The sequence below is a fragment of the Amblyomma maculatum genome, chromosome 9, assembly GCF_055883805.1.
Source record: "Amblyomma maculatum isolate TAMU_Amacu chromosome 9, ASM5588380v1, whole genome shotgun sequence".
Lineage (NCBI taxonomy): Eukaryota > Metazoa > Arthropoda > Arachnida > Ixodida > Ixodidae > Amblyomma > Amblyomma maculatum.
The window spans coordinates 4,317,784-4,331,042 of record NC_139352.1 but is presented as its reverse complement, the minus strand read 5'-3'; the positions used below and the strand labels follow the sequence as shown (position 1 = coordinate 4,331,042).

The window sequence follows — 13,259 nt, the reverse complement described above, 5'->3', positions numbered from 1 at the left end:
AAGCTATTCAACGATATACGACGTGTAGCTATAGCATAAAGTTTATTTTTATTCATAATTAGCTAATTAGCAGTAATTAATTAAGACCTACAATTTGCCTAGTGCAATTATGCTCGAAATAAGCTAGCTAACGACATATGACTCGGCGATATCGCATAAGGTCCTAAGTATAATATCGGGAAATTAATTCACTATGTTTAATTAAGATGAAATTAATCCAGTGCTATTCACTCGACATAAGCTACGCCACTATGCAATACTAGCGTTGCTACTGCTTGACTCAATAATAATAATTGGTTCATAGGAAGGTAAAGGCGCAGTATCTCTCACACTTGTTTATGTGGACACCTAAACCGCACCGTAAGGGAAGGGAGGAAGGTGGGAGTGAAAGTGAGGTTTGGTTGGATTGTGGGGTTTAACGTCCCAAAGCGACTCAGGCTATGAGAGACGCCGTAGTGGAGGACTCCGGAAATTTCGACCACCTGGGGTTCTTTAACGTGCACTGACATCGCACAGCACACGGGCGCCGTGCTTTTCGCCTCCAACGAATAGCGGCCGCCGAGGCCGGGATTCGATCCCGCATCCTTGGGAGCAGTAGTCGAGCGCCGTAACCATTGCGTCACCCCGGCGGGGGAAGGTTTGACATTGAGGTTAAGCTGCGACTTATGCGCTGAGTTGTGCTAGAAACGCCCCCTGACTCGGATATCGTCGAGATCTTTAAATATACAGGTGAGTGGAATCGATCGAGGAAGTTCCAGTATGTGGAGTGGAAGTCGCCTATACCGGCCAATGGGATAGAGTTACAGGGGCTATTCTAGCAACTGTACTAGAGTGAAGCCTGCGGCGGCCATCTTGAGGAGGCAAGAAGCGGTCCGCGAAGTGCTTGGTAGCGCTGTTCGCCGGTGTTGCCGGTGTGTTTGAAGTGCTTAAAGGAAAGGATTTTGAAGTTCTTGCAACGTTGTGGGCTATCAGGTGAGCCCAAGACTCACACTTGCCGGAGAAACTGCGACAGATACTGCGCCTTTCCTTTCCTCTATAACAATTATATATATATATATATATATATATATATATATATAGCACTGCAACGAACTCCGATAAGAGGCAGACGATGAGAGGTAAGTAATAGGAAAGGCAGGCTTTCGCCATTTTCCAGACAACTCAGAGACCTTTTAATTTCTGGTTATTTTTTTACGGCAGCAACTGCAGAACATATGCCTCTATTCGAAAACTTCATGCACGCATATCAAACTCGCGATGCGTGTGCCGAAGTGAACTTTCACGAGAATTCTCAAGGGCTGTCTGTGATGTCACTGACTATGAGCCATGACTATTTGTAATGACTCAACATGATACATTACGTTACTTTGTATTGCGATCAGTCATGCTACGTTGCACAACGGCTATAGCATAAGTCATGTTATTGGCTTATTAGTCATGACTGTTCGCAATGCTAGTACAAATTCTACACATTATACTGTGATACCTGTTCGTTGCATAATTACTGAGTCATAACCCGCTGGAGTGATGCAGTGGTTACGGCGCTCGATCGAGCTGTTCCCAAGGAAGCGAGATGGAATCCCGGCCTCGGTGGCCGCTTTTCGATGGAGCGAAAAGCAAGACGCCCGTGTGCTGCGCGTTGTCAATTCACGTTAAAGAACATTAGGTGGTAGAAATTTCCGGAGTCCTCCACTACGACATCTCTCATAGCCTGCGTCGCTTTGGGACGTTAAACCCCACGAACCAAACCAAACCAATTGACTGAGTCATGACTACCTGAGGTCAGTGTGCGCTAACTTTTTATCATTCATGACCATATACATGTCCCCTTTATGCATCACGAGATCAGACACCATCGTGGTCGCATCGTGGAAATTTTGAGCCAAGGACTCTCGCCGGCGGACGGCATTTTAAGGCGAAAGCTTTTAATGGCTAATACTCGCGGTCATGACCCTGTTCGTCCGACCACGACCATGTCACACTTTAACTAGTACTAGTGATAGTTATGGCTAATGACCTTAACTGACTGCGCCACGTCAGAGATCGTGAAACGCACATCATAATTCGCATTGTCTGTAGTGAGGAAGATAGTTAAAATTGATAAATAAATCCTGTCTTCACTGGGAATTGAACCTCCATCCCTTAAATCCCCAGCCGAGCGCTTTAACCAACAGAGCCAGCCACACCCGGAATCGTGAAACGCACGTCATAATTCTCCTTGTCTACCGTTAGGATGACAGTAGCCATGAAAATGACGCTGACGCTGCAATTAGTGATAATGACAATGATGCGATTAGCAATGATATTGTAACGGTTGAAATGATGGTGCATTTAGTTGATTATGATAATGAGCGCGAACGAGATGCACCGTGTGCACCAGCAACACCTAGGCTTTCGCATTCCTGCAGTGTAGATTCCACCGTTATCTCAGAATCTTTTTTTACTAATGCGACATGAAATTCTTTCGCAGTTAAGCACGAACTCAACTCCAAAATTCACTTAAATCTTCAGACACAAGCTCCGAACCACCACTACTGCGCCATATATACTTCACACTGAAGCACAATCACCACCCCAAATGTTTAACTTCACTGTAAATTTCTCGCACAACACCAAACCGCCGCCATAACCTTACGAATACCAACACCTTTCCACATTTCTTCTGCCGTGCACTCCAGGTGCTTTCATTCTTTGCCTCGGTACAGTTTGTGTCGATTTGATCAGTACGTGCATTGTGTATTTTGCCTTTACGTCGGGCTTTCTTGACGTCTTTTAAGTTTGACGCCTAACACTGCAAATACAACTTTGAAATGTATACAACAAACGGCATGAGCACTCAGACCGCGTTTCGAAAAACGTGCTTTACGCAGTCGTGTTTATAAGGATGTCCAGGTTAGTATTTCGCGGGTTAGCACGATTCTGTATGTGACACGAATCAGTATATTTTATTATGTAACGGGAGAATCCAATTTTTGGATGATCTGTCTGTTTTTTTTTTTAAGGTCAGCAGGTGTGCTGGTCTTTTTCACCAAGGTCTTGTAAGCCATTGTTAAATTTTTCATCAAGCCATTCGAAGTTCATTAAGAACGGCATTGCTTCTATTGCATTGAGTTCGGCCCTTACCAAGCCATGTCCCCATCAAACTAACAAAGCTTTCGCGGATCAGGTGACCAGGCTACAGTGGCTAGAATGATAAAGTGCGATTACCGCCAAGCGGCGCCTATGGGGAGCATTGAAGCCGCCTGGTGATGCTTCCGCTAGACGGCGCACCTTCTCGCTTACACGTCAGGTCGGCGCATGAAACGCGTGCTTGAACCCTGGAGTGCGCACGGGATGTGGGCACTTTGCGTTGTTTTTTGGTGCAAATTCTGCCTCACGGTGTATGATGAGCCGGCGACAAAGCCATTGTTTTGTACCTCGTTACAAAACCGAGTACAAATCGTACTAGATATAGTTGTTCGGTGTGCGAAATTATTGAAAGGCGCAACGCTGCTGTTTTGCGAGCTGCTTTTGAAAATAATTACTGTCACGTCAGCTTTGGCACGTTATTTATGGCACAACTGCTATGTTAATTGATAGAACGAGCGTGGGTGGCCCCTTTGTACGGCGTATTTCGGACCATTGTTCTGATTGTGCCTTGATATGCATGTGTCAAAAACCGTTTCAAGGAAAATTTCAACAGCACTTAGGAAGCCAGGTGCACAGACTACATCATTCGAAGGCTTATTCCAGTCCAGAATTGTTTTAGGGAAAAACGAAAACTTAAATACATTAATGCGGCATTGATAACTCAATCTTTTTCATGTTGTCTCGAATTCCGGTACAATCATTACAATCATTGTAAATGCTGTACAAGAACTTCAGTCAGCAGATTTTTCTACGGGTTGCTAAAGTCTTCCACCCAATACGGTCGCGAAGTTCAGAGCTCTTGATACAAAAGTGATAACTGCCAGTTATTTAAATAACGCCACTGAAGAACTGAAAAGAAAAAAATGGCGGTAATTAAGAAATTTTCCCATTGCTTCAGCGCCTGCTAATCAATTATAAAATGAAATTTGTTGTGCAGCAGAGGTGTTTTTTCTTGTCTCACAGAAGAAAAACAGCCAAATTAAGCAGCCCAGGCAAAATGAGTAGCGAAGCAAGACAGTAACTGCAAAAACAAAATTACTACTATCCCCAAGTGATTCTTCAGCTGCTCACCTATCTATTCGAAAAACAAAAAATTCACGGCAAAAAAAAAATTCAGGGGTGGTTTACTAGCATGGATATACATGCAATGTTTACAGCTCATGTTTAGAAAAGTATTGCTTCCTTTAGCTTTTGTTATGCCATGCCTTGCCACGTTTAGCTAAGTACTTAATTAGGTCTCCTTAATCCTAATGAAAACCCAAGGAACTATTTAACGTCTTTAGTGCCACTGTGTCCTATAGGATGAAGTCAACGACCGTCGATCAAAGCGCAGCTTGAATGACTGGCAGCTTAATACGTGAAAAAAAAAAAAAAAGAAAGAAAAACTGGGTACCGAAATTGCGGAGTGGTCTATCTAGCACTGTGGCCGGCAAAGTTAATCTTTTTACCTCGGCCAGTGTCTGGTGGCAGTTACTGGCGGCAAGTGTTTCTTGGAGTGATTGCTCAAAGGAGGTTTTAAAGCCACCCCGGCGAAGTCCCGCTTAGAATGCTGGTTGTAATTCTTCCGCTTAAAAATGGCCGCTGCATAGAATAATAAAATTACATCGGCATGACTTAGATAGTTGACAAATAAATAAAAATGCCGTGTAAAAGTGGAGGTCGCAGTAAGAGCAGAAAGTATGCATCGGATCTTGAAGGGACGTCTCAAACGTGGCTGATTAACCGCGCGGCGAGCAGACGACACGCAGTGAGCGGACGTGTAAGCGTTTGTCAACGCCCCCTGGATCTCCCGCTCCGTAGCATCACGGAAGGGCTTCAGAGTCGGTAGCGCGGTCTGCACACTTCCCCTATTCTAGCCACTGTAACCAGGCTGAGAAACGCAGGGTTTCGAGACTCAGTGTTGGCAGCGGCAGCGCAGAGAATCCTGAAGCGACTGAAACTAAGCCTAATGACCGTAAGGATACAAAAAGAAAGAGGCCAGGAGAAGGAAAAGTTCGCCGTCATCCCGTACTTTCACGGTGTTTCCCACGGCCTTAAGAAGGTGGCTCGACGTTACGACATGAACATGGTGTTTTCGTCTAGAAATAAACTAGGTCGATTATGTGCTGCTATCGAGCGGAGAGACACTCCGCGGGTGAAGATGATTAATGGGTGTGGTGTTAAGCACTCTGATCCGTGGGTGGAGTGTGTCTGCGAGGTGGTTTACACCATTCAGTTTTCCTGCGGCCTGACGGGGCAGACGGGGCGCTGTATTAATGTGCGCCTACGTGAGCATGCCAGGTCACTCGAAGGCGGGTCGGGGACACACTTCTTCAAGCATGTCAAGGGTCATGATTGCACACCGCTGTTCCATTAATCACGCGTTATCTGGAAACATAATGACAAGACAGCCCGAGAAATTGTGGAGGCGTTTAAAATAAAAGAGACACCCGACAAATGTGTAAGCGAGGCGTCGTTATTGCTGCTTGATGCTGAATTTGACTATCTCGAACATTTGATACGGTGATACGGTTGACACCAGGTCGGTTTTGATATGAGCCTTGTAACCATGGACCGGAGTGCGCATGTGTTGCCTATTGTTTCTTTGTGTATTTTTTTGGGTTTTTTCGTATATATTACATGTCCCAATAAATTTTGACAGTTGATAGTGAGCACTTGGTCTGTCTTTCTCCGTATCTGTCCTCGTCCCTGTGGCGCCACTACAAGATGAGTTTTATTATGTAGTTCGGGGACAAAGCAGGCCATCAAAACTGCACACGCTACTTGCGACGAACTTGCGTAAAATTTGTTTTTGTTTTTTTTTTGCTTTTTGCTGGACAAAGGCCTCCAACTATCTCGGTTTGCAGCGGTTTCAATGCCATTTAGTTTGATTCATTTTAGAGCGTAATACCTACTTCTCCTATGCCAAACCTCAAGGTCATCTGGCTCAGAACATTTCACTATAGAGTGCACTCTAGTTTCACCTTGAACTCTGTGATGTGCAGCAAATATTGTCGGCTTCATTATCCAAGGTGATTAATCTGCGCATGTTAGGTACTGTGCATGCGCCAGCTCTGGGTTTCGAGCCCACGCCAGAACTAACAGATCAGCTTCTGTAGACCAGAAACGAGAGCACTATACTATCTCCGCAGCCGATCACGCCTCGTATAAAACAGCAGCACACTCTCACGCTGTGCAGCGAACATTGTCTTCTTCATGGCGCTTCATCTGCGCCACTCCTTCATTTAACTTAAGTACGCCATACACTACATCATATTAGCGAGTGCGGGCGAAATCCGCGAACCTAGTTTCGTGCTTATCCACCAGGCGGCATGACAAAAAAAAAGTAGCGTGGCGTAAAGCAAGCCACTTTCGCTAAAGACAGATACCGCAGCCATTCAAGAGAGGTTGCCGAGACAATCGAGCAATGAGCTACGGCTGCGACCGATGGCGTACGCTTGTGAACGTTCGATCATGGATAGTTTCTCTGCACTTTTTGTCTCTCTGCCAGATCGCACGCTTGTGCATCTGTGCGGGTGTGTTCGTGTGCATGTTTATACGTGTGTGCGTATGCTGGCGCCCTAGAATCCAAGATGCGTTCTTTTAAGAGCAATCGAGCTAAAAGCACTACGTTTTCGCTACCGTTCTCACGGTTCGTCCTAAATGCAGAAGTTCCCTAATTGCTCAGCGTCACCTTGTATGCAGATTAGCTATGGCACACTCGACGAGGCCATCGACTCGGTCATGTCGGGTCTGACGTACGCCGTTGTCCACGCAAAGCACAACCTCACTAGCAGCCTGATCGCCCGCTTCAACCCCACGGTGCCGCTCACGGAGTCTCTGCTGGACTTTGCTTCACTGCATGCCTGCCTTGACATGTCGAGTGAGCACTCACCCTCTTTTCCTACCCCCGTGCGCTAATTTCGTGTGTCGCAATTATATCCAGCTGGTTCTATGCTCCCTGTCGAAATCACCGCAGGCCATGGCAACAAGGGGGCTTCCTTTGAAGCGCATTGGTAAGGTCGTGCTCCAAAGGTCTTCAGAAGGAGAGATATTGTAGAGCACTGCCGTCTAATCACATCGCGCACCCTAATTAACCGTTCGCAGTTTCGATCGACGCATGCTTTTAACCTGATGGGGGAAGTGGGGAGGGGGGGGGGGGGCGATTATTTGACTGCCCTACAAAAGCGCCCTCAACAAGCACCCTCAGAACGAAATGGCAATTAAGTATACCTTGTGCAGCTGAGTACAGAGGAACTCCAGCCTAGTGAAAAATGTTCTGTGATGCAATAACTTCATACAGGCTTTATCGTTCAAAGTTATTCAAATTTACGATGTCATGTACTATCATAAAATATCTTCCATACTTTATTGTAATGTTATGGCATCGTATGATACATCCTTCAACTGTTTTCAGTGGGCGTGTTTAGGTGCCTCAGAACTACCTCGGCACCAGTCGAGTATCAGCTGCGAATGCATATCTTTCATCGCAGACCAGCAGGTGTTCAAGACAATCGAGTACTACATGGCTAAAGCACTCGAAGAAGCGTTGCCCTCGACGTCCGTAAACGTCCTCCACTTCCAGAGCGTTCTAATGGTGAGAGCGCACATCAGCTGCGTTACCATTCCTCTCTTTGGCAGATTTAAAGGCGCAAGTAGAGAACACATTTCCGCGGTTTTCTTCTGTCATAAGGCGCTGCTAAATTAAACAAGTACAGCTGCCGAATTTTGGTGCCTATTTTCTCTGTTAGGATGTGTCAGAAATTGTCATAGCCTCGTAGTACTGACCTACGGTCGGTAAATAATTTCCATTTTTCTTTCTTCTCTTTTTAAGCTTTCTATTTCAACAGGCGACCGGTGGCTGTGACGTTATATGTCGCGTGTACGTGGCACGCATTATAGAATGCGCAAAATAATCACTGACGTGCAAAGGGTGCCGACAGCCACTGACACCAGGGAACGCATATATGTGTGTGTGTGTGTGTGTGTGTGTGTGTGTGTGTGTGTGTGTGTGTGTGTGTGTGTGTGTGTGTGTGTGCGTGCGTGCGTGCGTGCGTGCGTGTGTGTGTGTGCGTGTGTGCGTGTGTGTGTGTGTGTGTGTGTGTGTGTGTGTGTGTGTGTGTGTGTGTGTGTGTGTGTGTGTGTGTGTGTGTGTGTGTGTGTGTGTGTGTGTGTGTGTGTGTGTGTGTGTGTGTGTGTGTGTGTGTGTGTGTGTGTGTGTGTGTGTGTGTGTGTGTGTGTGTGTGTGTGTGTGTGTGTGTGTGTGTGTGTGTGTGTGTGTGTGTGTGTGTGTGTGTGTGTGTGTGTGTGTGTGTGTGTGTGTGTGTGTGTGTGTGTGTGTGCGCGCAGGGGGCAGAGGGCAGGGGGTTGTGGGTTCCCAGAACTCTAGTTGACTGTAAGTAGAACTGAAATTCAGAGGTTGTGGGGGTTCGGATCCCACTAGCGATATGTTATTTTTTCTTCTACTTCCGGATTCCTTATGTCCACGACTACATTACTATTTCACATTTATCAACACCCATTAGAGGCCCTAGGCGTTTCTTGGCGGCAGTTGGGTATCTCACAAAACGCCCCCTGTTTTCCCTCCATTTGTTTCTTTCTTCATTCCAGCTCTTGAAAAGGGCTGGTTTAAGCGTTGCAATGAAACATTGAACGAAAATTGAGCCATCATTTGTGATAACCCAGATAAAGCTGGTACGCTGCTAGTCTGGAGTTACAAAGTATTTACATAAACGATTCCATACGTTCATTAATCTGAAAACAGAGAGAAGATCCTGTCATTGGCAGCAAGGAACCGACGTTCAGTGAATTCGTCGCTCCCGGAATGATTTTGACGTAAGTGTCGCTTGTTGATGTCCCTATTACTCAGGGCTGGGCAAGATACTTCAAAAAAGTATCTTCGATACGATACTCGATACCTTGAAAAACTGTATTTCCGATACCAATACAAGATACCGAAGCGAAATCGGTTTCAGTACAGATACTCGATACTGTATCTTCGATACATCTCTGAAATCCCAATATGGCAAAGGCGGTAATATTATTGGCGAAGCTGGGAAATTATACCATGCTTTCTAGAACTTTCAGTGGTACCTATATTGCCGTTTCTGTTTCTCTGAAAGGGCTTAAACGAATCCGACAGCACGGATTTATTGAAGCTCCGCTCTCTGGCCTTGTCACAACTTCCCATCGAATTGAAGCCATGATTACAAAGCTTCCACAAGCAGCCTAGCGAACAATTTCTTTAGGTTAGTGTTCTTTTCACGAACCAAACTGTGAGCACTTGGCTACATCCGATTAAATCTGGAACTTTCCATTCCATATATTACACGTTACTTACGCGTGGCCCGCCCCTCCGTTTTTTCTTTGCTATAAGGCTCAGTGCTGCGTGCGCTTGGGTGGTGCAGCGGTAAGACGCCCGACTACTGTGCCAGAGTACCTGGGTTCGAACCCGACCTCGGCGGCTGCGTTTCCATGGAGGCGAAACGAAGGGGCGTCCGTGTGCTGTGCGATGTCAGCGCACGTGAAAGATCCCCAGGTGGTCGAAATTACTCCGTAGCCCTCCACTACGACTCCTCTTTCTCTCTTTCCACTTTCACTCCCACCTCCCTCCCTTCCCTTACGGTACGGTTAAGTGTCCACAGAAACCAAGTGAGGCAGTTACCGCGCCTTTCCCTTCCTATAAATCAATCACTTTTTTTTTTTTTTTTTTCTTGGGGAACTCCAAAACAGCCATCCGAAATTTGGCGAGGGGCAGAATATCTGTCACAGCGGCGCGATTGTTGAATCGGGCCACGGGGCGAGGGACTACGGAGGCGGAAATTGTCTGGGTACCAGCACACTCTGGGCATCCTGGGAACGAGACGGCTCACATGAATGATCGAGGTTTCGTCAGCCGAGTAGGTGAGCCGGACGTTCCGGGAAGGTCCACGAGAGATGGGCTGGTATCCTTTCATGACATTACTAATCATTTCAAACTTGAGCGGAGGATTTACCCACCCCCGGACAAGCAATTGGTGAAGGCGCAGGAATGCGTCTGATGACGATTGCAGACTAGATGTTTCTTCAATCCATACGTGTTGAGCAAAATCTACCCGGACATTCAGCCGGAGTGCAAATGGTGTCAGGAATTGGCAACCTATGACCACATATTATGGAGCTGTAGCATAGCACCGCCACCGGCGGATATTATGCGTGATCCTTCCCTCGAGCAGTGGGAGACCGTGTTGGCCAGCTCAGACCCGGTCGTCCAGACCAGGGCCGTGGAGTGGGCCACCCAGGTCGCCGTCAGCCATGGATTGATGGCTATCTAACACGGATACGTCCACACATGCTCTCTAACGAAAATAAAGTTTTTTGCATCCATCCATCCATGATATTAGTGCGATAGCAGAAATTTGAACCTCGCATTCTGTGTTAAAAGCTAGATGATAACAAAAAAAAATTTAGAGGGTCTCAGATGTCTCTTAAGAGGAGAATGGCGAAAGCCTACCCTTCTTATCTTATAATTTGCCTCCCATCGTTATCCTCTTGTCGGCATTCGTTGCAGTGCTACATATATTTGTACTTGGTTTACAGCAAAGAAAAGGCGCAGTGTCTATCACACTTCCTCTGGCAAGTGTGAGTTTGGACGGTACACCATCGCTCCTGTCGCGTGGCGTTCCTTGGCGCGCGTTCAACTATTTGTTGTTATTGTTGTGGCTGCAGGAAGAAGGAAAGGAAAATGCACGGGCCTGCTACTGGCTCTGTAACTGAGCCACCTCCGCTGCCTCTTGCAGACAGAAGAGAAAATAAAGAAAGAAAAGGAAGAGGAAAAGAAAGACGCGCGTCGCCATAACAGCCGTCGTCCACCACCGAAGCGGTGGCAGGTGCAATGACGGCCTACAACTGATAAAAATTCGGTGGCAGTCCCCGCCGTAAGCGGCGGTGACCTACCTGTCCCAGCCCCATAAGGGGAGCACTACAGTGGCTAGCCACTGTAGGAGGACTGCTTAACTGTGGCATTGCAGATGGCAGAGACGCATCCCGCCTCGGCCAATCAGAACGCCGCAAAAGCGGGACAAACTTTGTACACGACAGCATGATCCGTTAAAGGCGTTCGCCTTAATAAAACAGCTGAACGTTTTTATCAGTTACAAAACAGTACCGCAATGTGGGCGTTCTGTAAGCGAGGCAAATAAGAAAAGTATCTCTATATAATTAGACGAGCACGCCGCACTGTCATATTTGATGAAGGGGCCCTTTACCGGAAGAGCGAAGCATAGCCGCGTCGACTCGAGGATCTTGAATATAGTTAACAAAGCCAAGATACACTAGCGTCTCTCTTGGGAACCTAGTCTGGTTTAGATAAAAGAAAAAAAGAAGTGTTCTTTTTAAGAGAGAGTAGCTAATAATAGAGCGACGACCGTAAGATCCAAAGCGTGTTTTTTGCGCTTGAAGACTCCGCTAGGACGTGGTGCGAGAACCATGAGAAAAATTTGTCCACCTGAGAGACATTTCGCCGAAATCTCCTAGCTACATTCCCCAACGTAGACCGCCGGGAGAAAGCGGAAGCTGCGCTCCACTCCCGCAACCAGCGGACTAACGAAAGCGTCCGCATGTATGTGGAGGACACGACCCCTCCATGGCGGAGAAGCTTCGCCACCTCATGCGTGGGGTCAAGCAGGAGTTTTTTGCCGGTCTTGTGCGCAGTCCACCGCGTACGGTTGCCGAATTCCTCACTGAGGCGATCCGACCATGGAAGCAACGCTTTTACAACGAGCCCGGCAATACAATCGGCATGAGAGCATGCTTGGCCCCGCTGTTTGTTGTTGTTGTTGTTGTGGCTGCAGGAAGAAGGAAAAGAAAATGCACGGGCCTGCTACTGGCTCTGTAGCTGAGCCACCTCCGCTGCCTCGTGCAGACAGAAGAGAAAATAGAGAAGAGTCCATCAATCCAAATGACGTCAGTCAATTCGCACATTTCAAAAACATTTTAACAGTTTATTGCTTTATGAAACAAGGGTATCTTCACAAGATTTATTCACGTTTCGTTGAAATGTTTTTGGCATAAAATTTTGTCGACCATGGATTTGTTATTCAAACTGATGGGCTTGAAAAGTGCAGTTACATTGCTTTTACGTCGTGTATTTCTTAATATTTTAGACGTGATAGTTTTTATATAAAAAGCCTAGTAGAAGCCTCTTCCCGGCGCAGTTACAAAGAAAGGTGTTTTTTTCGAATCAAACGCTGTAAACTGCAAGAACGGTGGTTAGCCGACTGCATCGTGGCCGACTGAGGCCTTAGACGCTCATGTTCTTGCCGCCAAGCAAAGCCGACAAGGGTCTGGAGAGCTAGGGTGGAGCATAAGTGACTGCGTTCGTCAGCACACTGAGCATGCTGCTTGACAACAATCGCATGCCTCAGAGACGGACAAGGAGGCGGATTGCAAAGGGAGGGAGAGCAGCTAGGGATGAAGTGCGCGTGGTCTCTAATCCCTGTTTGTATTCTCTGGTGTTTCTTTGTCGATTTTGTTCTTTGTTTCTGCGTGTCTGTTAACGGTTTCGGCTTCGTGGTACACACTCAGTGCTCACAAGTAAACAACTTCATGAGCACCTACTTGCCATTGTCTCCTTTAGTTTTAAAGAAAGAGAATATGGATAGATAGGGCGTCTGAAGGAAGCTTCGAGCAGGAGGGAAATCAGGATCACTGCAAGCAAATATGCCTCCTGGTTTGTACTAGCGCCTGAGCGAGCGCCGTCAACCAAATGTCTGACAAACAGTGGCTTCAATATTTTGCAGAGTATTGAGTATAGTTAAAATACACGATACACCAAAAATGCATTTTCGATACCGATACTCCGATACTTTCATTTTCAGCACCTGATACCAATACACAAAATGTATTTAAAGATAGTATCGAAGATACATGTATCTTCGATACTGCCCATGACTGCTATTACTGTGGTCGGTATACTAGAAAGTGGAATGTTGAGTCCGTCCTGTTTTCGATGAAGGCTTTCAATGTGATTGCCACTACAACGCAAGCTCAGTTATTCGCGGTTTCGGCTTTGTTCCCGGCTCCCATTTAAAGCGCCCATTTTTATTTTTTGAGTTGCTCAAACTGTCCTCGCCTTTTCTGCATAAACTTACACTGCAGACTTTTCAGTAACG

General features: G+C 46.5%; 1 protein-coding gene across 1 annotated transcript in view; it reads left to right on the top strand.

Annotated features, from left to right (window-relative positions):
- The window catches only part of LOC146178132 (ABC transporter G family member 23-like), a 16,706-nt gene extending 7,185 nt beyond the window's left edge, over positions 1-9,521 (top strand). The window contains exons 2-4 of the mRNA XM_084579637.1: positions 6,814-6,991; positions 7,602-7,705; positions 9,516-9,521. Of these exons, the coding sequence (XP_084435763.1) occupies positions 6,814-6,991; positions 7,602-7,705; positions 9,516-9,521 (288 nt within the window). The remainder of the gene's footprint in view (positions 1-6,813; positions 6,992-7,601; positions 7,706-9,515) is intronic.
- Positions 9,522-13,259: the final 3,738 nt, after the last annotated feature.